The sequence below is a fragment of the Haematobia irritans genome, unplaced genomic scaffold (genome assembly GCF_050003625.1).
Source record: "Haematobia irritans isolate KBUSLIRL unplaced genomic scaffold, ASM5000362v1 scaffold_8, whole genome shotgun sequence".
Classification (NCBI taxonomy): Eukaryota; Metazoa; Arthropoda; class Insecta; order Diptera; family Muscidae; genus Haematobia; species Haematobia irritans.
Genome location: NW_027445841.1, coordinates 107,483 through 132,814, shown reverse-complemented (window position 1 = coordinate 132,814; position 25,332 = coordinate 107,483). Strand labels below are relative to the sequence as shown.

At 35.9% G+C, this 25,332-nt stretch overlaps 1 protein-coding gene across 1 annotated transcript; it reads left to right on the top strand.

The window, feature by feature from the left end:
* Nucleotides 1–10,622: 10,622 nt before the first annotated feature.
* Nucleotides 10,623–22,491, top strand: LOC142242843 (uncharacterized). The gene is made up of 4 exons (XM_075314364.1): nt 10,623–10,669; nt 10,886–10,975; nt 17,575–18,555; nt 22,317–22,491. The coding sequence occupies exons 3-4, from the start codon at nt 17,579–17,581 to the stop codon at nt 22,489–22,491; spliced, it is 1,152 nt and encodes a 383-aa protein (XP_075170479.1). The 5' UTR covers nt 10,623–10,669; nt 10,886–10,975; nt 17,575–17,578.
* The last annotated feature ends 2,841 nt before the right edge of the window (nt 22,492–25,332 follow it).

Here is a 25,332-nt window from a genome sequence, read left to right as displayed (position 1 = left end):
ATACCTCTAGATTTCTAATTTCAGGTAAATTGTATAAAAACTACGGTTTCTATAAGCCCAAGTAGTAAAAAACGGGAGATCGGTCTATATGAGGGCTATACCAAACCATGGACCGATACTCACCATTTTTGGCACACCCCTTTATGGTCCTAGATTTCCAATTTGAGGCAAATTGGATAAAAACTACGGTTTCTATAAGCCCAAGACCCCAAATCGGGAGGTCGGTTTATATGGAGGCTATACCAAAACATCGACCGATACTCACAGTTTTTGGCACACCTCCTTGTGGTTCTAAAATACCTCTAGATTTCCAATTTCAGGCAAATTAGAAAAAACTACGGATTCTAGAATCCCAAGAAGTAAAATCGGGAGATCGGTCTATATGGGGGATATACCAAAACATGGATCGATACTCACCATTTTTGGCACACCCCATTATGGTCCTAAAATACATCTAAATTTCCAATTTGAGGCAAATTGGATAAAAACTACGGTTTCTATAAGTCCAGGACCCCAAATCGGGAGATCGGTTTATATGGGGACTATATCAAAACCTGGACCGATATAGCCCATACTCAAAATGCGGACAAAAGGCGAGTTTGTGCGAAATTTCAGCACGATTGCTTCATTATTGAAAACTGTAGCGTGATTACAACACACGGGCAGACCGACAGGCAGCCAGACAGACGGGCAGACGGACATGGTTATATCGTCTTAGAATTTCTCCCTGAACAAGAATATATACTTTATATAGTCAGAAAGCGATATTTCGATGTGCTCCAAACGGAATGACTTCCCAGCAAAAGAATTTGGAAGTTCTTCCAAAGGCAAACCTTCAAATCACTTCCAGAAGATGCACTCCCAATGAAGTTCTTTTAAATGTTGAAATGAAGGACATTCGTCCTATGATAAGCCCATGTTAAATTCATCGCTTCTGCGTCAATATTGCACCACTTCCGGATCCAAAAAGAACATTTTCATTACTTTTTTGGCGACGCTTTTTTTGCTGGGTTATTACACCCCCGTCACCATTCTAGGTGGTGGGTATAAAAATATGACAAACGGGAGTTATGTTAAAGTGGCGCCCGATTTAGTTTCAGGCTCGCTTAGATATTTAGGTTAGGTTAAAGTGGCATCAAAATGCAGTTTTAAAAAATTGAATTAAAAGAACTTCCTGTGTAGTTAAAATAAGGAACCTCTTTGGGAGGACATTTTTGGAAGTGCTTTTAAAGTTGGGCTTTTGGAACAACTTCAAAATTTTTTTGCTGGGTTGTCAAAGGGTTAAGTATACACTAGTATTTTATAGGAAATATTATCTATCTTGATAAGTATTTATGTCCGTGCATTTCAAGTTTTATTTTATTATAGTTGTTCAAACTGGGCTTTTTGATATACGGTTTCTGTGAGTCCATCTACACTGAAGCAAATATCTAATATTATTAATTATTTAAGGTTTGTAGTTAAGCTTGAGGTCTGACCATTGATTACAAACCTAAGAGAATTAAGAATTTGAACAAAAGGTCGATTACCAAACACAAAACAACAACTGAATTTAATTTTTATTAAAGAATACGCATGCAAAATTTTAGGGTGCGCAATTTACACAATATTAAGGACAAATTTCTTTAAAATAATGAAATTTTAATTATATGAAAGATTTATTCAAATAAAAGTAAGGTTTATAGTTAAAGTTTTTAAAAAAATATTAAATTTTGGATCCAAATTTTAGAAATTGGCGTCCTTCCATTAAAGTTGTATATCATTGGACTAAGGCAAATTTTCCCTAAAGTAAAGAAAAACATTGTTAATGTAAACAAAACATTAAAAATCGTCCCTAAATTAATTAAATAAATAAAAAAAGCTTCATATGTAGGGCAAGGCTTATTTTGAGGATTTTTTGTTTTTGGTTTAAAGTTTTTGGGCAAATCATATTTTACTTTGAAGTGTAAAACTGACATTTGTTTGTCCGTGAATGGCTTTAGTAATATATGTATCGCAAAAATAAATAAAAAATCATTTTTTTTTTTAAGAAGCCACATCTTTTAATCGGAATCAATACCACAATCCTTAAGGGAAGGAGTGTAGCAGTAGTATAGCTCTCGTCAAGATCGAGATTTTATGTTAATATATATCGGATTATTCATCCGATCAATCGATCGGATGAAAAAACCCTGCAAAGGTTCAGTGTTTGGTTTCGTTTGTAGCTAATTAAACCTACGAGTACTTGTTAATTTGTTGCTCTTTTTCTGGCATGCAAATGTAATTTCTTCTCTTGCATGGGGCAAAAAACCAACACATGCATATCGCAAGAACTTGAAATAACTGTTTCTGAAGAGTATGTGACATTTGCAGTTACATTCATATTTGGCTTCTCTGTGTCAGCGAGTGTGACAGTGATAAAAGTCAAATATTTATTTTATCCATAGCCCAGAGCGAAAGAAAAATCCTCCAAAGCCAGAGAAATACTTTCAACTCAGCTAGCTTGGCAGGGAAAATTCTTCCATCCACAATGCGCGAAGCTTCACCAAGCTTCAGAGAATTATTTTGCGTAATTTCCACAACGATTTGGTTTTGTTGTTTTTTTCTTCTCGCTTTTATATTCGCATAACATGGAATTTATTGCGGCGATAATAAAAAGCACAGTCTCGCTTCACATGACTTTATTTTACAGCAATAAATTTGAAATTGCCAAGAGGGGAGGGCAAGGCTGTGGATGCTGACATATAAAACGCAATTCCAATGCGTCAAAGAGTGGAATCTGATGTTGTATGGAGTTTTTCCTCTTTATTTTTGGGGAGTGTAGAGTAGAATGTGTAATAATTTAATTTCCTTTTTTTTGCCTTATAGACTTTTACCAAAAGCGAATGAAAACTTGATTCGTTTGGCAAAATGGTGTCATCATGTGATAGCTCAAGATATTCCCTGACTCGGGGCCATTTGCCATTAAGAGAATTGTAGATTTTTTTTAATGTTTTGCATTTTGAGTGGTACAGCATAGGGAAATTGAATATTTCTCGGTACTTCTCACACAAAATCATACGCACAAAATCAATTAAAGGCAGAATAAAGTCGGGGCAAAGGATCTAAGAAATAACATTTAATAGGGAAAACGAAGCACATAGAAAATTAATTTAAATTTCCTTAAATAATCCATTATAGCCATATAGACAAATAGCTAAGATTCTTTAGATCCACAGGTAGATTTTACACAATATTCTCCCCTAACTAAGAGGTAACTCATAAATAGAAATAAAATTTTGACAAAATTTTCTATAGAAATAAAATTTTGACAAAATTTTCTATGGAAATAAAATTTTGACAAAATTTTCTATAGAAATAAAATTTTGACAAAATTTTCTATAGAAATAAAATTTTGACAAAATTTTCTATAGAAATAAAATTTTGACAAAATTTTCTATAGAAATAAAATTTTGACAAAATTTTCTATCGAAATAATATTTTGACAAATTTTTCTTGAGAAATAAAATTTTGCAATTTTTTTTAGAAATAAATGTTGCACAAATGTTCTACAGTAACAAAATTTTGCAAAAATTTTCTATAGAAATAAAATTTTGGCAAAATTTTCAATAGAAACAAAATTTTGACAAAATGTTCAATAGAAATAAAATTTTGCAAAAATTTTCTATAGCAACGAAATTTTGACAAAATTTTCTATAGAAACAAGATTTTGAAAAAAAAAAAAAAAAATTCTAGCGATATAAAAGATTGATAAATTTTCTATCGAAATAATATTTTGACAAATTTTTCTTGAGAAACAAAATTTGCAAAATTTTTTTAGAAATAAAAAGTTGCAAAAATTTTCTACAGTAATAAAATTTTGCAAAAATTTTCTATAGAAATAAAATTTTGGCAAAATTTTCAATAGAAATAAAATTTTGAAAAAATGTTCAATAGAAATAAAATTTTGTAAAAAGTTTCTATAGCAACAAAATTTTGACAAAACTTTCTATAGAAACAAAATTTTGACAAAATTTTCTATAGATATGAAATTTTGAAAAAATTTTCTATCGAGATAATATTTTGACAAATTTTTCTTGAGAAATAAAATTTTGCAGTTTTTTTCGAAATAAAAGATTGCAAAAATTTTCTATAGAAATAAAATTTTGCACAAATTTTCTATAGCAACAAAATTTTGTCAAAATTTTCTATCGAATAATATTTTGACAAATTTTTCTTGAGAAATAAAATTTTGCAAAATTTTTTTAGAAATAAAATATTGCAAAAATTTCCTACAGTAATAAAATTTTGCAAAAATTTTCTATAGAAATAAAATTTTGCAAAAATTTTCTACATAAATAAAATTTTGGCAAAATTTTCTATAAAACGAAGCACATAGAAAATTAATTTAAATTTTCTTAAATAATCCATTATAGCCATATAGACAAATAGCTAAGATTCTTTAGATCCACAGGTAGATTTTACACAATATTCTCCCCCAACTAAGAGGTAACTCATAAATAGAAATAAAATTTTGACAAAATTTTCTATAGAAATAAAATTTTGACAAAATTTTCAATAGAAATAAAATTTTGACAAAATTTTCTATAGAAATAAAATTTTGACAAAATTTTCTATAGAAATAAAATTTTGACAAAATTTTCTATAGAAATACAATTTTGACAAAATTTTCTATAGAAATAAAATTATGACAAAATTTTCTATAGAAATAAAATTTTGACAAAATTTTCTATAGAAATAAAATTTTGACAAAATTTTCTATCGAAATAATATTTTGACAAATTTTTCTTGAGAAATAAAATTTTTTTTAGAAATAAATGTTGCAAAATTTTTTTCTACAGTAATAAAATTTTGCAAAAATTTTCTATAGAAATAAAATTTTGGCAAAATTTTCAATAGAAACAAAATTTTGACAAAATGTTCAATAGAAATAAAATTTTGCAAAAATTTTCTATAGCAACGAAATTTTGACAAAATTTTCTATAGAAACAAGATTTTGAAAAAAAATTTTCTAACGATATAAAAGATTGATAAATTTTCTATCGAAATAATATTTTGACAAATTTTTCTTGAGAAACAAAATTTTGCAAAATTTTTTTAGAAATAAAAAGTTGCAAAAATTTTCTACAGTAATAAAATTTTGCAAAAATTTTCTATAGAAATAAAATTTTGGCAAAATTTTCAATAGAAATAAAATTTTGAAAAAATGTTCAATAGAAATAAAACTTTGCAAAAAGTTTCTATAGCAACAAAATTTTGACAAAACTTTCTATAGAAACAAAATTTTGACAAAATTTTCTATAGATATGAAATTTTGAAAAAATTTTCTATCGAAATAATATTTTGACAAATTTTTCTTGAGAAATAAAATTTTGCAATTTTTTTAGAAATAAAAGATTGCAAAAATTTTCTATAGAAATAAAATTTTGCACAAATTTTCTATAGCAAAAAATTTTGTCAAAATTTTCTATCGAATAATATTTTGACAAATTTTTCTTGAGAAATAAAATTTTGCAAAATTTTTTTAGAAATAAAATATTGCAAAAATTTCCTACAGTAATGAAATTTTGCAAAAATTTTCTATAGAAATAAAATTTTGCAAAAATTTTCTACATAAATAAAATTTTGGCAAAATTTTCTATAGAAATAAAATTTTGACAAAATTTCCAATAGAAATAAAATTTTGACAAAATTTTCAATAGAAATAAAATTTTGACAAAATGTTCAATAGAAATAAAATTTTGCAAAAATTTTCTATAGCAACAAAATTTTCTTTATAGAAACAAAATTTTGACAAAATTTTCTATAGATATAAAATTTTGACAAAATTTTCTAACGAAATAAAAGTTTGATGAAATTTTCTATCGAAATAAAATTTTGACAAATTTTTCTTGAGAAATAACATTTTGAAAATTTTTTTAGTAATAAAATGTTACAAAAATTTCTACAGTAATAAAATATTGCAAAAACTTTCTATAGAAATAAATTTTTGGCAAAATTTTCAATAAAAATATAATTTGTTCAATAGAAATAAAGTTTTGCAAAAATTTTCTATAGAAACAAAATATTAACAAAATTTTCTATAGAATTAAAATTTTGACAAAATTCTCTATAGATATAAAATTTTGGCAAAGTTAGAAAATTTTGGCTTTAGTGGTATATGGGGTACACTTTTGTTTTGAGTGCGTTAAAAATTCTCTTAATTTGCAAAACCTTCTCAAACGAACTTCCATGGAAGTGAGAAAGTCAAACATCATAGGTTTAAATCTCAGCAGAAAGGGAATTTATTTTTATACCCTGCTCCACACTGTGGAACAGGGTATTATAAGTCAGTGCATATGTTTGCAACACCCAGAAGGAGACGAGATAGACACATGGTGTCTTTGGCAAAAATGCTCAGGGTGGGCTCTTGAGTCGATATAGCGATGTCCGTCTGTCCGTGAACACATTTTTGTAATCAAAGTCTAGATCGCAGTTTTAGTCCAATCGACTTCAAATTTGGCACAAGTATGTGTTTTGGCTCAGAATAGATCCCTATTGATTTTGGAAGAAATCGGTTCAGATTTAGATATAGCTCCCATATATATATTTCGCCCGATATGGACTTATATGGCCCCAGAAGCCAGAGTTTTAACCTAATTTGCTTAAAATTTTGCACAAGAAGAACAATTAGTACTATAGTCAAGTGTGCCAAATTTTATTGAAATCGGTTCAGATTTAAATATAGCTCCCATATATATCTTTCGCCCGATATGGACTAATAGAATTAGCAGAATTAGCATTGTAGCTATGCGTGCCAAATTTGGTTGAAATCGGTTCAGATTTAGATATAGTTCCATATATAGCTTTCGCCCGATATACACTCATTTGCCCACAGAGACCAATTTTTTGCTCCGATTTAGTTGAAATTTTGCACAGGGAGTAGAATTAGTATTGTAGCTATGTGTGCCAAATTTGGTTGAAATCGGTTCAGATTTAGATATAGCTTCCATATATATGTTTTTATGATTTCGACAAAAATGGTCAATGTTGGTAACATTTTCCGTGTAAAACTCTAATATTCCTAAACTTGTAATACATATATATCGAGCGATAAATCATAAATAAACTTTTGCGAAGTTTCCATAAAATTGCTTCAGATTTAAATGTTTCCCATATTTTTTACTAACATTGTGTTCCACCCTAGTGCATTAGCCGACTTAAATTTTGGGTCTATAGATTTTGTAGAAGTCTGTCAAATTGTGTCTAGATCGAGTGATATTTAAATGTATGTATTTGGGACAAACCTTTATATATAGCCCCCAACACATTTGACGGATGTGATATGGTATCGAAAATTTATATCTACAAAGTGTTGCAGGGTATAATATAGTCGGTCCCGTCCGACTTTAGACTTTCCTTACTTGTTTTACCCCCATTTGCATAAAGCTCTGTTAGTGTTCCGTTAACTAACCAACTTTTAAACCGTATTATAAACGAAGCTGTCATCTTGCATATATGTTCCATATACTAGTTAGGATCTTAACTGACGAAAATTTTTCAGTTAAAGTTAACTGGAGAGAAGATATTTGCAATTTACTTTCTGTTAACTGGCAGTTAAAGCCTAACGGAGCTACATGAAAATGGCCGTTATTATTATTTTTTATTGGTTTACTGTTTTGTTTTGCAACATTTAATTGTCTAAAACTTAAAATTTCACTTTCTAAACTTATAAATTGCAGGACTTGAACGCGTTTGAATTCTTTGTATTATTTTTTTCTGAGAATCTCTGAGTCCCATTGATTTACATTAAAATTTCTGCACTTCGCTACAATAAATCTAAAGATGTTCTACAATAAATGCTTTATATACCTGATGCTGTCGTGAGTCCTGAACAAAATCTATCTGACACTTTAATGAGTTTTCATTTGATGTGATGACATCATCGTAAAAGGTTGTTTGATTTCTACTTTTGACGTTTATGACGTTCCTGCCAGACAATAACTGCCATCAACACTGTGCACAAAAAGGGATTCTTTCGTTCCAATTTTACATCCTGACATATGAAAAGGTTCCATCATTGTATTTGTCACATAGAATAAGCTGCTTGTTAAATGTGTGAGAGTGTGCCAGAAACGAACATAAAAATTATGTGTTAATCGATTTTACGCTTTTAACAAGCGCTCACATATATACACGTACACAACACACAATCACATTCTCATATGTAGCCCCAACAAATGATGAAGGATATTTTTCTGTTTCTATGCCTGAGTGCATATGAGAAAAGGATAGTGAATGTCAATGTGTATGTGGTTGTGTTTGTTGGTACTGTTGATATATTGTTTGTTGTGTGTGTACAAGCCATTGGTACAAGACATGCAACATCTGTTGTTTATGTGTATGAAGTTTTATTTTATTGCTTACAAGGTTGATAATTGTTATCGTCATCGACGCCAGTGTCGATACTGCATCAATGTTGTGCAATTTTTATTCTCTGCATGTATAGCCATTTACTCACCCTTCGAGGGTGGTATAAGTTTGGGGTACTAAGATTTCAATGATTCCGTATTTAAAGATATTGTTCGAGATTATTAAGAGAATTTCGTTGTTTGATTTATTTTCGCAATTAGTTACCATTTTAGTCAAAAGGGGGAATGTCGACATATATTCAGTATTTTCCGACACCATAGCAAACCTAAAAAAATTGGTAGTTGTTCCACAAATATTTCATTCTCTGCTATCAACTTGATGTTCTCTTGGGCAGCTCTTATACTTTACGCTTTTTGGTCGCTTTAAGTATTTTAATTTTATCATCAATCAATGTAACAATACAGAAGCGAAAATTATTATTAAAAATTAAAAACAAAACAATGAAGATAGAATTTAACCCCGACTTCCTGCCGGGGTGAGCTGACTGATTTCACTCCCAGCAATATAAAAGTCGCCAAAAAAGTAGTGAAAATGTTTGGATCCGAATGTGGTGCAAAATTGGCGCAGAAGCGATGAATTTAGCACGGGGTTGTCTTAGGACGGATGTTCCCCATATGAACAGCTGTTCCACAGAATTTATATGACTTCTTAAGGAGTTACACGTGTTCAGTGTTTTAGGTGTGAATTCAATTTTTTTAAATATTTTGCCAAATAAAAAATTTTTATAATTTGTTTTAATGAATTTTAATGCATTCGAACGCTTGTTTGAAACGTTTTACCTAACAAATTTTTTAAATTAAAAGTTGCATTTTTTTAGCATTTTAAAAAATTTCACCATCTTTTTAATTCTTACTCTGTTTTTAAGGTTTAAATTACCAATTAAAAATATGAAAAAAACGAGTTATAAACAAGTAAGGGGCCGACTATATTATACCCTGCACCACTTTGTAGATCTAAATTTTCGATACCATATCACATCCGTCAAATGTGTATAGCACATATAAAGGTTTGTCCCAAAAACATACATTTAAATATCACTCGATTTGGACAGAATTTGATAGACTTTTACAAAATCTATAGACTCAAAATTTAAGTTGTCTAATGCGCTAGGGTGGAACACAATTTTAGTAAAAAACAAGTAAGGAGAGTCTAAAGTCGGGCGGGGCCGACAATATTATACCCTGCACCACTTTGTACATCTAAATTTTCGATACCATATCACAAATGTGTTGGGTGCTATATATAAAGGTTTGTCCCAAATACATACATTTAAATATCACTCGATTTGGACAGAATTTGATAGACTTTTACAAAATCTTTCAAATTTCAGTTGGCTAATGCACTAGGGTGGAACACAATTTTAGTAAAAAACAAGTAAGGAGAGTCTAAAGTCGGGCGGGGCCGACTATATTATACCCTGCACCACTTTGTAGATCTAAATTTACAACTTTTCGACTAAGCAGTGGCGATTTAACAAGGAAAATGTTGGTATTTTGACCATGTTTGTCGAAATCAGAAAAACATATATATGGGAGCTATATCTAAATCTGAAACGATTTCAATCAAATTTGGCACACATGACTATATTACTAATTGTACTCCTAGTGCAAAATTTCAACCAAATTGGGCCAAAACCCTGGCTTCTGGGGCCATATAAGTCCATATCGGCCGAAAAATATATATGGAAGCTATAGCTAAATCTGAACCGATTTCAATCAAATTTAGCACACATGACTATACTACCAATTGTACTCCTTGTGCAAAATTTCAAGCTAATCGGGATAAAACTCTGGCTTGTGGGTCCATATAAGTGCATATCGGGTGAAAGATATATATGGGAGCTATATCTAAATCTGAATCGATTTCAACCAAATTTGACACGCATAGCTACAATGCTAAATCTACTCCCTGTGCCAAATTTCAACCAAATTGGGCCAAAACTCTGGCTTTTAGGACAATATTAGTCCATATCGGGCGAAAGATATATATGGGAGCTATATCTAAATCTGAACCGATTTCAATCAAATTTTGCACTCTTGACTATACTACTGTTTAAGTTCGAGTAAAGATTAATTGGACTTAATAGTGTTCGTTAGAATTTGTATACTACTTTTTGGTACATCCCTGCCAGAGTAGAAATGTCATAATTTGAATATTAATTTATCTTGTCAAAAGCCCCGCCTTCCGCCATCTTGGTTGAGAGCATCTCTCACTTTACTTGTTATCGATAAGCCAATTGGTGCGGTTGCAAATTTATCCATATCGTTGGAAATTATAGGTAATATTGTTTACCATTAATTATAATAGAAAACACCTTAATAAAACCTTCTGCTCTTGTTATATATTGAAAATATTAAACTATCGTGTTTTTATTTTTCTCTATATTTCCATACTTTTCGCATTCGGCGAACATTTTGATCCATTCGTACCGGATAATTGGACTTCGGAGTGGAAGAATTGGTTTAACCGGTGTTTTTCTTGGTTTTTGTTATAGACACAGTCCACCTGACCTGGTCATCAATTTCACCTTAAACTCAAACCAATCAGTTCATCATCCTCAACATCTGTTTCATCGTTTTATAAGGTAAGTGCAGTGCATTTTCCCTTATAAAGTGAGTTCGCGGTCGGTGCAACAACAAATATAGTGGTCGTCCGTCCATTTAAAGAAAAAAAAAGGTTGTTTTACAACGCTACGCGATCGGTTTTTATTATAAATATTCCTAAAAGTGGTGTACAAGTTCAGTGATATCAGTGAATATTAGTGTTTTTTTATTTAAAGTGGTTTATTTGCCTTTATTTGCGTGAAAATATCGTTTTTCATTGTTTTTAAGTAAATTTTCATTTGCCGACGGCAAAACGCATTCAAGGTTTTTGTTTTTGTATTTCCATTTTGACGTCTGTGCAAATAATTTCGGAGAGAAATAACTTAAAGTACATATTTTCACCACTTTCGTACACTAATATTCACTATACACATATATCACTCTCTTTGTTTCGTATATTCACCACTTTTTCGCGTTTTCTGTGCTGAAATTTCATTTATTAATTATTGTTTCGTTCATTTGCATACATTTGAGAACATACAAAAGCTTTCATTTTGTTTTGTTCTCATCAGTGTTGCGCTCTTAGTCGATTGCTATAGTATAGTGACTAATCGGGCACATCTCGTACTATCGTGTTATCGGATATCGATCATCATTTGAATTCTTAAGGGGGCTATACACTACGTGTAATTCCCACATTAGAATTCAAGTTGAATTCAAAGGTTTGAATATTTCCCGGTTGGAATCGGGGCTTGAATTAAAACTCGGTATATTTTGAAACTTTTACGCTCTCACACTGAGAGAAATTATTCGATCATTCAAATATTTGGTAAATTTTGAATATTTATTGGACAGGTATTTATTATTATTGATTTATTTATACCTTTGTTTATTATTATTATTATTATAATTTTTCTTGTGTCAAGCGTTCGGGGGTAATATTTTGTGCACCCTACATTCAGTATTTTCGGTTTCTGCGAACGTTTGATCTTTTGTCGGATTTTCGCGAGTTGTGGACTCGAATTAATCTTTGTAACTCGAGTTACTTTTGCGTATTTTGCTATTTTTATTGAACGGAACCTTGTCTGAGTTTGGTAATTTTATTGGCCGTTGCTTCTTGGCTATATTGTAATTTCGTATTTGGTTACATTCTTCAATTTGGTAGTTGAACGTAAAGTTAGAATGTCTGTATCTCCCTTTGATCGCTTTATTCGCGTTTCGGACGCTCTTATTAAATTCCACGCCCATTTTAATGCCATGAAAGATGAGGAGTTAGACGTCTATAGCCTCGAGATTCGAAGTGAGGAATTGGGGAAGTTGTGGACAAAGGTTCAGGATTGCTTTGAGGAATGCGTGGCTAGTTTACAGGGTGCCGGAACAACGCAAACGAGCGATATTGAATCGGTGGACGGGAAATATGACGCGTCCCATCAGGCTTATATGAATTGTTTGTCCGCGATAAATCGAAAATTGGGCCAGTTTCGTCGGTCACGTAGATCATCGATCACTTCGTCTGCGTCTTCGGTCGTTGCAGCATCGAGACGGAGTATCGGGTCTCATAAATCGACTCAAGGATCCGAAGCGATTTGGGCTAATAACGCGACTACTTCGATACCGGCTGATCGGGATGGGCAGTCGCTGCCTAATGGCAAAGCCGAGTTTAGGGGTGAGGTGGCCGTTAGTGGCCCTCCACTTTGTGATATGGTTCACAATTTGGCGTTGCCACCGTGCGATACGGATGTATTTGAGGGCAATTTTCTAGACTGGCCTACATTCCGGGATTTGTTTCAAGCAGTTTATGTTAACAATTCAAGATTAACGGACGTCGAGCGTTTGTGTCATCTTGTGCGGAAGACCAGTGGCGAAGCTAGGGAAATTGTCTCGAAGTTTCCGCTGACACATCGAAGTTTTGCCCTCGCGTGGAAGGCCCTCGTTGATGCATACGACAATAAGCGGGTTCTAGTTCACAATCAACTTAAGTCTCTCTTTGCAATTTCGGCAGTATCGGTAGAGACAAGTGCGGGTTTGAAATCGATTCAACGTGGAATCAATGGCTGTCTTTCGGCATTGAATACGTACGAAGTTTCGACCGATAATTGGGACCAGATACTCGTTTTTATTTGCCTTCAACGTTTGCCGCGGCTCACACAGACTCTTTGGGAGCAGAGTGTTAGGGACAAATCAGCCCTTTCGTCGTGGGCGGATTTAGACGCTTTTTTGTCCGAAAGGGTTCGTACGTTGATGTGTTTGCATGATTTGCGGGAAGACACGTCTTCGAAGCGTTCTCAGGAAAAGAAGGTAAAAGCGCATTTTACCAATGCGTCTTCTTCTAAATCGTCGCGTGCTTCGTCGGAATCTAAGTGCGTTATTTGTCCTAAACATAATCATAGACTTTCGGCTTGCGTTAAATTTGGTAAACTCTCGGTATCGGAACGTTACATAGTGGTAAAACGTAACCGGTTGTGCTTGAATTGCTTAATGAAAGGTCATGAGATGAAGGATTGTCCAAGACAATATTCGTGTGCAAAATGTAATTCGAGACATCATTCGCTATTGCATCGCGATTCTACGCCGTCTAATAGCGCGACTTCGGCGACGGGTTCGACCAACACCTTGTCGAGTTCAGCGGCTAGTTTTCAACCGAGAACTATGCCTTCGGTTGATCAGCCGCAACCTTCTACCTCGTCGGCGTGCCTACCTCGCCAGGCATTTCATACGACGCAAAATAGGGCCGTGCTTTTGGGAACTGCGATGATTAATATCATGCACGATGGGGTTTCATATCCGGCACGCGCTTTGATTGACCCCGCTTCAGAATCTTCGTTTCTGACGGAACGCTTTCGAAATCGGGTGAAACTACCGGTTCACGCGGCTAATGTTACAATTTCGGGGGTAAATAGCGCAATTTCGGCCAAATCGAGTAAAATGTGTAATTTGAAAATCGGATCTCCACTCAACGCGTCGGTTTTGTTGGAAACTATGGCTATAGTGCTCCAATCTATATCCGGGAATTTACCTTCCTTTACGGTGTCGCAGGAAGTTTTGTCTCAGATTCCGGATATTCGCTTAGCTGATCCGAATCTTTTCGTGTCGAGACCGGTCGATATTCTACTAGGCGCTGACTTGTACCCGAGAATACTATTAGAAGGTTGCCGGCAGATTGCGGCTCAATCATTGATAGCACAGAACAGTGTTTTCGGCTGGCTAGTAACGGGTCCGATTTCTACATCGCAAATTCAAACATTTACTACGACTATAGCGGTTGATGAAGAGGAAAATTTAGATAGAACGCTTTTACGGTTTTGGGAGTTGGAGGAAACACCACGTAAAGGGGTTTTGTCCCCCTCCGATAAGTTCTGTGAGGAAAATTACGTTCGGACAACGCGCAGAGATTCGGAAGGTAGATATATAGTTACACTTCCGCTAAAGGAAGAGCTCGGTCCTCGTGGATATTTGGGTGAGTCCCGAACAACTGCTTTGAGGCAATTTTATCGTAATGAATCGTCATTATCGAAAAAGCCGGACGTGAAATCAGTTTATGATAGTGTTGTTAAAGAATATTTGCATTTGGATCACATGAGGCCAGTATCCGCCATTTCTGCAAGTGATACACTTTCGTGTTATCTTCCACATCATCCTGTCATTAACCTCGAGAAGAAGACTTCCAAACTTCGCGTCGTATTTAATGCGTCTAATAAAACGTCCAACGGGAATAGTCTTAACGATATCCTTCACGTAGGTCCCACTTTGCAGCAGGACTTAGTCCTTCTTATTGTGCGATGGCGACTATTTAAATACGTGTTCAACTGCGATATTACACAGATGTATAGGCAGATTCGAGTGGACTCTTCTCATGCTCCGTTGCAGAGAATTGTTTTTAGGGATTCTCCGACAAGGACAGTCCAGGACTATGAACTACAAACGGTGACCTTCGGTGTAAACTGTGCACCATATCTCGCGATACGGACACTGTTACAGTTAGCTGAAGACACTGAGGAGGAGTTTCCACTCGCGGCCGATATATTACGTAAATGTATGTACGTTGATGACGTTTTGACCGGAACTCATGACCTTGAAACTGCGATAATGGCTCGGGATCAATTAATCGCGGCGCTTGCGACGGCTAAATTTGAACTGCGGAAATGGACATCGAATTATAGAGAAATTTTAGATTCACTACCGCCGGAATATTTGGTTGATGCTCAATTGCTGGCATTTGTCGAGGCTAGCAATTCGAAACCATTGGGTGTGAGATGGAATGCTCAATTGGATGCATTCTACTTCGCGGTCGAGCCTATAGCAAAAAGGTGTGGATACACTAAACGGGAAGTGTTGTCGGCTATCGCGAAATTATTCGACCCTGTCGGTTGGTTAGGTCCAGTGATAATTGTGGCAAAGATTATCATGCAGAAAGTTTGGCTTGATCGCGTCGGCTGGGATGAAATACTGCCTTCGGCAACGGCATCCGAGTGGGAAAAATTTGTAGATAGTTATCCGGATGTCAATTCGATAAATATTCCTCGGTGGATTCGTTACACACCGTGCACTTCGGCCGAGCTTCACGTATTTTCAGATGCCTCGGTTAAGGCATACGCGGGGGTAGTATATATTCGAGTTTTGGCCCCAAATGGCGAGATTGTCGTTAATTTGCTATCGTGCAAGACGAAAGTTGCTCCGTTGAAATCGGTTTCTTTGCCTCGTTTGGAGCTTTGCGGCGCTGTTTTAGCGTCCGAACTCGCAAGAACGGTCATTCGAGAAATCGGTATTGATTTTGGTCGAATTTATTGTTGGACGGATTCGACTATTGTACTAGCCTGGTTAAAGAAAACGCCTTCGGCTTGGACAACATTTGTCGCGAATAGGGTATGTCGCATTCAGGAGAACGTCGGTGGTACGAATTGGTATCATGTGAGGTCGGAGGATAATCCTGCTGATCTTGGCAGCCGCGGTGTGTCCCCTTCGGATTTGGCCGCCTCTCGACTTTGGTGGCATGGGCCTCAGTGGCTATCGTGTAGTCAATCGGAATGGCCGGTTCGTGACACTTCCTCTTTTGACACCGACGTAGAAATTCGGTCTGTGAAGGCACATGCTTCTTTCGTTAATTCATACGAGGATGTTCTCGATAGATTTTCTTCTCTGGATAGAGCGCTGCGTGTTATCTCATATGTTATGAGATTCTTTTATCGGACGCATCCCGCTCATAGGCGTGATTGTAGCTATGCGGATCACAGTTTATCATCGTCTGAGATTAGGGCAACTAAAAGTCGCTTGATAGTGCTTGCTCAAAAAATGAATTATGGTAATGAATATAAGGACTTGATGGATAGGTCTTCGTTAGGTACTGGCAGTTCACTTGTTTCTTTGAACCCGTTCCTTGATGAAATGGGTGTAATGCGGATGTATGGTCGTTTGAGCCGCTCGCCTATTCTTTCGTATTCGGAGCGGCACCCTATAATTTTGCCCTACAGCTGTCGATTCACGAAGCTTTTGGTGGAATTTGTTCATTTGATTTCCATTCATGGAGGAAATCAGTTGATGTTGCGTATTCTTCGTATAGAATACTGGATACCTCGGGTGAGGAATCTTATTCGTTCGGTTATACATAGGTGTAAACCATGTCTTTTGGAGAGGAAACGGGTTTGTAGTCAGGTGATGGCTCCTCTTCCTCCGGAAAGAACTGTTCTCGACAGACCTTTTACTACGACTGGCGTAGACTATGCAGGCCCCTTTGAGGTGAAGTCGTTCACCGGACGTTATTGTCGCATAACTAAAGGTTATGTGTGCGTTTTCGTGTGTTTTGCTACTAGGGCGATTCATTTGGAAGCGGTTTCCGACTTGTCGACTGCCGGCTTTCTTGCGGCATTTCATAGGTTTGTTGCTCGTCGGGGTTGTCCTGCGACCATTTTCTCGGACAATGGGACAAATTTTGTCGGTGCGTCGCGTGAGCTTGAACGAAATTTCCGGGATGTAATTAGGGGAAGCAGTGATGTCGTGTCCTCTAAGTTTGCACACCAGGGCCAATCGTGGCGATTTATCCCAGCTGGTGCGCCTCATATGGGAGGCCTTTGGGAAGCTGGGGTGAAGAGTTTTAAGTTGCATTTCAGAAGGCAAATAGGGAATGTTCGTTTCACGTTTGAAGAGTTTTCGACGGTGTTGGCTCGTATTGAGGCTTGTTTGAATTCAAGACCTCTTTGTCCCCAATCGGATAACCCGCAGGAGCTTGACGCTTTGACACCGGGTCATTTTCTTATAGGTGCCCCTCTACTCGCCCCTGCTGAGCCAGTTATAACCGAACAGCCTCTTTCGTTGGTGAATCGGTTTCGTAAGGTACAGGCTCTTGCACAACAGTTTTGTGTACGTTGGAAAGAGGAATATTTGAAGAATCTGCATATGAGATATAAGTGGAAATTTCCTCAGCGCGATGTTATGGTAAATGACCTAGTCGTTATTCGTCATGAACAGCTTCCACCAACTTCTTGGAAATTAGGTCGAGTCGTGTCGGTTCACCCGGGCGTAGATGGTCACATTCGGGTCGCGGATATACGTACGGAGAATGGCGTTGTAAGACGACCTATAGCTAAGTTGGTCTCATTGACCGACACTTCGGCGAACTCTTTGTAATTCGTATATTTTCTCGCAGTATCATGGAAAATACCTCGTGCTTCGCTGACGACTTGGAAAATTTCGAGGTTATTATGGATCAATCGGATGATGATACTGCGTGCCCCCTTGATATGTCGGCGGTCGAACGGGCATTGTTGGAGGAGCCGATGGCGATACCGTCGCCTGCCATTCCGGAGGTTCAGCTATCGCCCCAAGAAATTGAGAGTCCACCTCCGGTAGTTGTGGATGAGCCCGTGGTGGCGCCTGCTGTAGTAGAGGCTACTGATGTTGGTCGAACTCCTGCTCCATTGGTTTGCAGGGTTTGTGGAGGTCGTCACGCATTGCGGCGGTGTCGGAAGTTCCTCTCTCTTTCGATTGAGAAGAGGATACGTATGGTGGTACGACATCGCTATTGCTACAGATGTCTAGCACAGACCCACCAGTCGAAGGATTGTCCTAGCCGGCGTAGGTGCCCCAGTTGCTCCGGGGACCACAATGTTTTGTTACACGCTGCGGCTGTGGCGCCTCGAATTGAACATGGGAGCTCGAGGTCTGCTCAGCGGATTCGTAGTGGGAGCCATACGAATCGTCCGTCCGATCTTGCTGTGGCACGGTCATATTCCGATTTTGGCGGCGTCGGAGTTCTGCCTCTGCAGAATGTCGTTACTCTGGCGCCCAGCCTCGTAGTCCGCGTGTCCCCCCATGGTGTGTCCGTTCCGGTCCGTGCAGTAATCGACAACTGCGCGCGCCAAAGCCAAATCTGTCGTTCTATGGTCGAGAACTTAGGGCTACCGGTTACAAATATTGAGGGGGTCCAATTTTGCCGGTTGACAGTATCGTCCGCTTATGATCCAGACCATCGACTGACGTTTACTGCTCGTGTGCACGATCTAGGTCGTGTGTTGACCCCCGCCGAAGCCGTGCCAGAACGGATCAAGGAATCCTTTTTGGGATTACCTTTGGCAGATCCGCAATTTTACCGAGTGGGACGGGTTGAGATCGTTTTTGGTCCTGAGGTGTATGGGCGAATCATAACACATAGGGTGTATACGTCGCCCGGTCTCCCGGTGGCTCATTATACAATCTTCGGTTGGGTTCTGTCCGGGTTGTGTAACTGCTAGGGTAAATGCGCGAGAGCCCCCCTTTTGGGTTCTAACGGCCCCCTTTTGGCCATCGTTTTATTGTATCTCTTCGCGAGAGCCCCCTTTTTGGGGTTCTAACGGGTCCCCTTTTGACCCATCGATATATTGTCGCGAGAGCCCCCCTTTTGGGTTCTACCAGGTCCCCTTCTGACCTTACGTAATTATTTTTATTAGTTTTTTTTTTGTAATCTAGTCTTAGGTTGAATTTGGAAAGATAAATGAATTAATAAATTGGATTTATGGTAAATGAACTGAAGGAAACTCACTTTGCACTGCACTTAGCCTCATTTTGTATTTTAAGTTTAGTTTTAGTTACAACATACCTTGATGTTGCAAGGCGGCCGGCAATGTTTAAGTTCGAGTAAAGATTAATTGGACTTAATAGTGTTCGTTAGAATTTGTATACTACTTTTTGGTACATCCCTGCCAGAGTAGAAATGTCATAATTTGAATATTAATTTATCTTGTCAAAAGCCCCGCCTTCCGCCATCTTGGTTGAGAGCATCTCTCACTTTACTTGTTATCGATAAGCCAATTGGTGCGGTTGCAAATTTATCCATATCGTTGGAAATTATAGGTAATATTGTTTACCATTAATTATAATAGAAAACACCTTAATAAAACCTTCTGCTCTTGTTATATATTGAAAATATTAAACTATCGTGTTTTTATTTTTCTCTATATTTCCATACTTTTCGCATTCGGCGAACAACTACTAATTGTACTCCTAGCGCAAAATATCAACCAAATTCGGCCAAAAATCTGGCTTCTGGGGCCATATAAGTCCATATCGGGCGAAAGATATATATGGGAGCTATATCTAAATCTTAACCGATTTCAATCAGGTTTCGCACACTTGACTATACGACAAAGTGTTATGTTTGTACATAATTTCAAGCAAATCGGTATAAAACTCTGGCTGCTGTGTCCATATTAGTGCATATCGGGCGAAAGATATATATGGGAGCTATATCTAAATCTGAACCGATTTCTTCCAAAATCAATAGGGTTCTATTCTGACCCAAAGTAGGAACATGTGCCAAATGTGAAGGCGATTGGACTTATATTGCGACCTAGACTTTGATTACAAAAATGTGTTCACAGACAGACGGACGGACAGACGGACATGGTTATATCGGCTCAGGGACCCACCCTGAGCATTATTGCCAAAGACACCATGTGTCTATCTCGTCTCATTCTGGGTGTTACAAACATATGCACTAACTTATAATACCCTGTTCCACAGTGTGGCGCAGGGTATAAAAATTGAATGAAAAGAACTTCCAGTGTAGTTAAAATAAATAACATCTTTGGAAGGAAATTTTTGGAGTGCTTTTAAAGTTGTGACTTTAGAATAACTTCTAATTTTTTTGTGGTCTTAGTTTTCATACATTTTTGTTTTTTTATTTTTAATGCATTCTGACGCTTGTCTGAAACGTTTGACCCATATATATTCAAAAATTCGCAATTTTTCTAGAAGGGATTTAGCATTTTGTTCAATATAATTTTAATAATTTGAAACATTTTATTACCCACATGATGCAAATGCAGTGCAACGGCTGTTGAAATAGAGGACATCCGTCCTATAACAAGCCCATGTTAGATTTATCGCTGGGAGCCACTGTGGTGCAATGGTTAGCATGCCCGCCTTGCATACACAAGGTCGTGGGTTCGATTCCTGCTTCGACCGAACACCAAAAAGTTTTTCAGCGGTGGATTATCCCACCTCAGTAATGCTGGTGACATTTCTGAGGGTTTCAAAGCTTCTCTAAGTGGTTTCACTGCAATGTGGAACGCCGTTCGGACTCGGCTATAAAAAGGAGGTCCCTTGTCATTGAGCTTAACATGGAATCGGGCAGCACTCAGTGATAAGAGAGAAGTTCACCAATGTGGTATCACAATGGACTGAATAGTCTAAGTGAGCCTGATACATCGGGCTGCCACCTAACCTAACCTAACCTAGATTTATCGCTTCTGCGTCAATTTGGCACAACTTCCGGATCCTAAAATCTTCTCTACTTTTTTGTGCGACGCTTTTTTTGCTGGGCATATCTTTCCATACACAGAAAAAAATATCACCAAAATATTTCCAATTAAAAAGTTAATTGAAGTTGAAAATTTTTTCAATTAATAAATTAATTGATAAAATTAACTTTTTAATCATGATAGAAACATTAAGTTAATTAAGTCAATGATTGAAATTTTTAAAATGTTTAATTAAAAAATTAATTGATACAATTAACTTTTTAATCAAATTCGGAAGACTAATTCAGTTAAAAAAAGTGCTGATTTGTTTTTTTTTTACTTTCTTGATTAAAAATGTATTTCAAACAATCATTTGTTAATCCAAATAAAAACTCTAAGCCAATCTAACTAAGTAATTAAAAATAGTTACCTTTTTTAATTAATACATTAATTGCGTTTTGCAATCAACATCAATTAAATTTTTAATTGAATCAATTAAAAAATTAATTGAATTTTGCTGAAAAAATCAATTAATTTTTTAATCAAGAATTTTTTCTATACCCAATTAATACTGTGATTGATACTATCATTTTCGTGATTGAAGACATTTCAATTAAAAAATTAATTGGATCAATTAATTTGGTGATTGAATCAGAGAAAAAAATTTTTGTGTGTAGATATAATTAAGATTAAGTTAAACCTCATACTTCTGAAAATATCGCCCGATTTGGCCAAAAATTGTCCAAAAACACACAATTCGCCACCTGTATTGGTGCGATCTATTCGAAAAATTTTAAAATGTTTTTAATTTACCTATATTTCTAATTCATATATATCTCCCGATCAATCATAAATGCACTTCTCAGAATTGCATAAAAATGCCTTTAGATTGATATATTTTCCATATTTTTTTAGTAACATTTTTCTCCGTCTCATTAGTTGGTTTGAATTTTAAGTCTAGATATTTAATTTCTATATTAATTGCAAATACATTGGAAAATTGTCCTCAATAAAAAATTTAAATATTTTTTTATAACGAATAACACATTGATATGAGACGAAGTATGCTAAGTCGACTTAGCGTACTCTGGAATGAGGACATTGATATGTGTCTTTTATAGTATTATAAAAAAAATAGCATACGATATTCAGAGACAATAAAAGTTTGTACAATTTTTCCACTGTACCCAACAAATATTAATCGCAATAAAACGAAGATCTTTTTTTTTTTTTTTGAATAAATCATACCCTTTTAGAAAATCGTATTATGCGTTAAGTTGTATTTGACATGTAATTCCTTTGCCATAAGTTCAAGATAATAATTTTTCGATATCTATTCTCTATGGTCTTGACATGTGTTAAATCACCTCGTAATCTATGGTCACTTTCAAAAAGCATTTTTTTGACCACAACATAGTTATTTTGGGGAGAAATTTCAAATAAAAATGCAAATCCACCTTGTTAACACCAACTTGAATAAATTATCACCTCGATTGCAGCCAGCAAATGGAGGTTTTCCCCAATTTGGATATTTGCCAAAAATCATATGTCAAAAGCATTTTCTTTTTCCTTGTGCTTCTCCAACCATTTGCTGTTGGTCGTTACTATTTTTTTTTTTCAATTTCCACAATGGCTATTATATGTCAATTCCATTCAATCATCATTTCCATAGCTGTCATCCAACTACTCCTATGAGGTCAATATCATTGGCTTTAATGTCTTTAAAATTCTGTCTGGAAAACCCAAAACGTCCAACAAAACAAAAACTCAATATGCTAATAATTCTAGAAGTCACCCACACTGATAACCATCAGAATACGGACACACACATATACAGACTCACATAGATTGCTTGATGATATATCCTTGTGGCGAAAAGCTATCGCAAAATACTTGGAAAGAAGCACTAGGCAGAGAGTGAGAGAGTAAGAGAGAGAGGTAGAGAATATAAAGTAAGCCATTCAAGTATATAATGCACAATTTATGCAAATTCCAAAATATTCTAGCAGTGTCTCATGCATCATCGTCATCTCGCCATCATCATAGTCTTATTCTTGACAGTTTTCGGTAAAACAAAATTCACTCAAGTCATCATCTGGCTCTAGTGCTGAACAAAAAAAACATGAACTTGTACATCTTCACAAGGCGAAATCAATTTTTCCTCCTTTGCATCAACTTAAAGAGTCGAGCTTAAAGATGTCCCACGACATGATGTTGATGTAAAGAGTCAAGTAAAGCGTAAGTGAGATTGGTATGAAATAAATTGTACCAACTAAAATAAATTATTTCGAATTTTCAAATATGGCTTACAAGCTTACAAAAGCATTTTGATCTATTGCATTCAGAAATAAATGTATTGGTGATGAAATTCAAGCGTAATGGTTAGCTTATGTTAGGTTAGGTATAGTGGCTATGACCCGTTGAAGCTATGAATATGGACCCAATGAAAACTAGCCCCAAAACTGAAATGAAATGAATAACGTTTCACTTTACGTTGGAACCACGTAGAGAAGCTTTGAATCGTACAGAAATGTCACCAAGATTAATGAAAGAGAATAATCCAACGCTGAAATCCTTTTTGGTTATTCGTCGAAATTGGGATTGAACCCATGGGCCTTTGTATGCAAGGCGGGCATGCTAACCATTGCACCACGGTGGCTCTCATTAGAAAAGAAGGGCAGATTTGATCGAAATCCAATCCGAAGTGGTAGAAAACATTCTAGTGAGCTGATAATATTGCTAGAACCGATGCAACACACGTGGAAAAATGAGCTTAAACTAAAGCCACTGAGTTCCGAAAAGAGCTTAGGCTTAACGATGCAAGGTAAGTTGCTGCGCTTGCATGAAAGTGGACAGTTACCTAATTTTGTCTTCTTCTATGAGCACCCTTTTCCAAATTGAGCAGTTTGAGAACAAACAAAAGAATCGGGTTAACTTTCCAAAGACGTCAGCTGAAAATTTTCATCTTCGTTTGGACCGCAAATGTGGGACGACGTTTCATAATGAATATGAGCCCCAACAAAATGTAAATGAAGCACGAAAATGGACCCCAAAATAGAATTAGGACGCATTTTCACTTCTAATTTAAATGAAATGAAGCCTAAAATCGAAAATTTTATTATAAGTTGTTGTGGGCAATGATTCTAAACAACAATTGAAAAAATGTGCTTTCGTTAAAATGAATTATTACAGAAAAGAAATTGGATTTATTTTCATTTGAAATATTGGGGTTTATTTTCATAATATGTGGGGCAACGTTTCATAATGAATATGAGCCCCAACAAAATGTAAATTAAGCACGAAAATCGACCCCAAAATAGAATTAGGACGCATTTTCACTTCTGATTTAGAAGAAATGAAGCCTAAAATCGAAAATTTTATTATAAGTTGTTGTGGGCAATGATCCTAAACAACAATTGAAAAAAAAAAATGTGCTTACCTTAAAATGAATTGTCACAGAAAATAAATTGGGTTTATTTTCATTTGAAATATTGGGGTTTATTTTCATAATAAAAAAAATAAATAAAAGTCTATGAACTTTTCAACAAAAATCTATAAAACCGAGTTCCACAAATAAATTGAAGTTACTCGCCAAAAACCATAAAAACTTGGTTGTTTTCAATATAATTTTTGGGGTCCTATTTCATTTAGGCTTTGGGGCTAATTTTCATGGGGCCGTCTTGAGCAGTTTAGAGAGTACGACTGACGCTTACAAATAGCAAAGTGTCGGTCCTTTCTAGGCGGCGCTTCTTCGGAAATGGCCTAAAATACTGCAGAGCCACTACCGTGCAGATGACAAAGGTAGGTAGTCAATTCGATGACAACGGTAGGTAGTCAATTCCATAATTGATGACAAAGGTAGGTAGTCAATTCGAAAAAAGCTAAACTGATTCTAAAATTTTATTTTCGAAATTTTTTGTATTCACTTATTATACCCTCCACCATAGGATGGGGGTATATTAACTTTGTCATTCCGTTTGCAACAAATCGAAATATTGCTCTAAGACCCCATAAAGTATATACATTTTGGGTCTTGGTGAAATTCTGAGTCGATCGAAGCATGTCCGTCCGTCCATCTGTCTGTTGAAATCACGCTAACTTCCGAACGAAACAAGCTATCGACTTGAAAGTTGGCACAAGTAGTTGTTATGGTATTGCAAATGGGACATATCGGTCCACTTTTACCTATAGCCCCCATATAAACGGACCCCCTTGCGGATCCTCCAAGAGAAGCAAATTTCATCCGATTTGGCTTGCGGAGCCTCTAAGAAAAGCAAATTTCATCCGATCCGGCAGAAATTTGGTACATGGCGTTAGTATATGGTCTCTAACAACAATGCAAAAATTGATTCACATCGGTCCAGAATTATATATAGCCCCCATATAAACCGATCCCCAGATTTGGCTTGCGGAGCCTCTAAGAGAAGCAAATTTCTTCCGATCCGGCAGAAATTTGGTACATGATGTTACTATATGATCACTAACAACCATGCAAAAATTGTCCCACATCGGTCCATAATTATATATAGCCCCCATATAAACCGATCAACCGATTTGGCTTGCGGAGCCTCTAAGAGAAGCAAATTTTATTCGATCCGGCTGAAATTTGGTACATGGTGTTAGTATATGGTCTCTAACAACCATGCAAAAATTGGTCCACATCGGTCCATAATTATATATAGCCCCAA

Coding starts and splice junctions, on each gene's coding strand:
- LOC142242843 (XM_075314364.1), top strand. CDS start 17,579: ATGGAAAATACCTCGTGCTTCGCTGACGACTTGGAAAATTTCGAGGTT. Junction 18,556..22,316: donor ATCGTTTTTGGTCCTGAGGT/GTATGGGCGAAT, acceptor TCATTTCCATAG/CTGTCATCCAACTACTCCTA.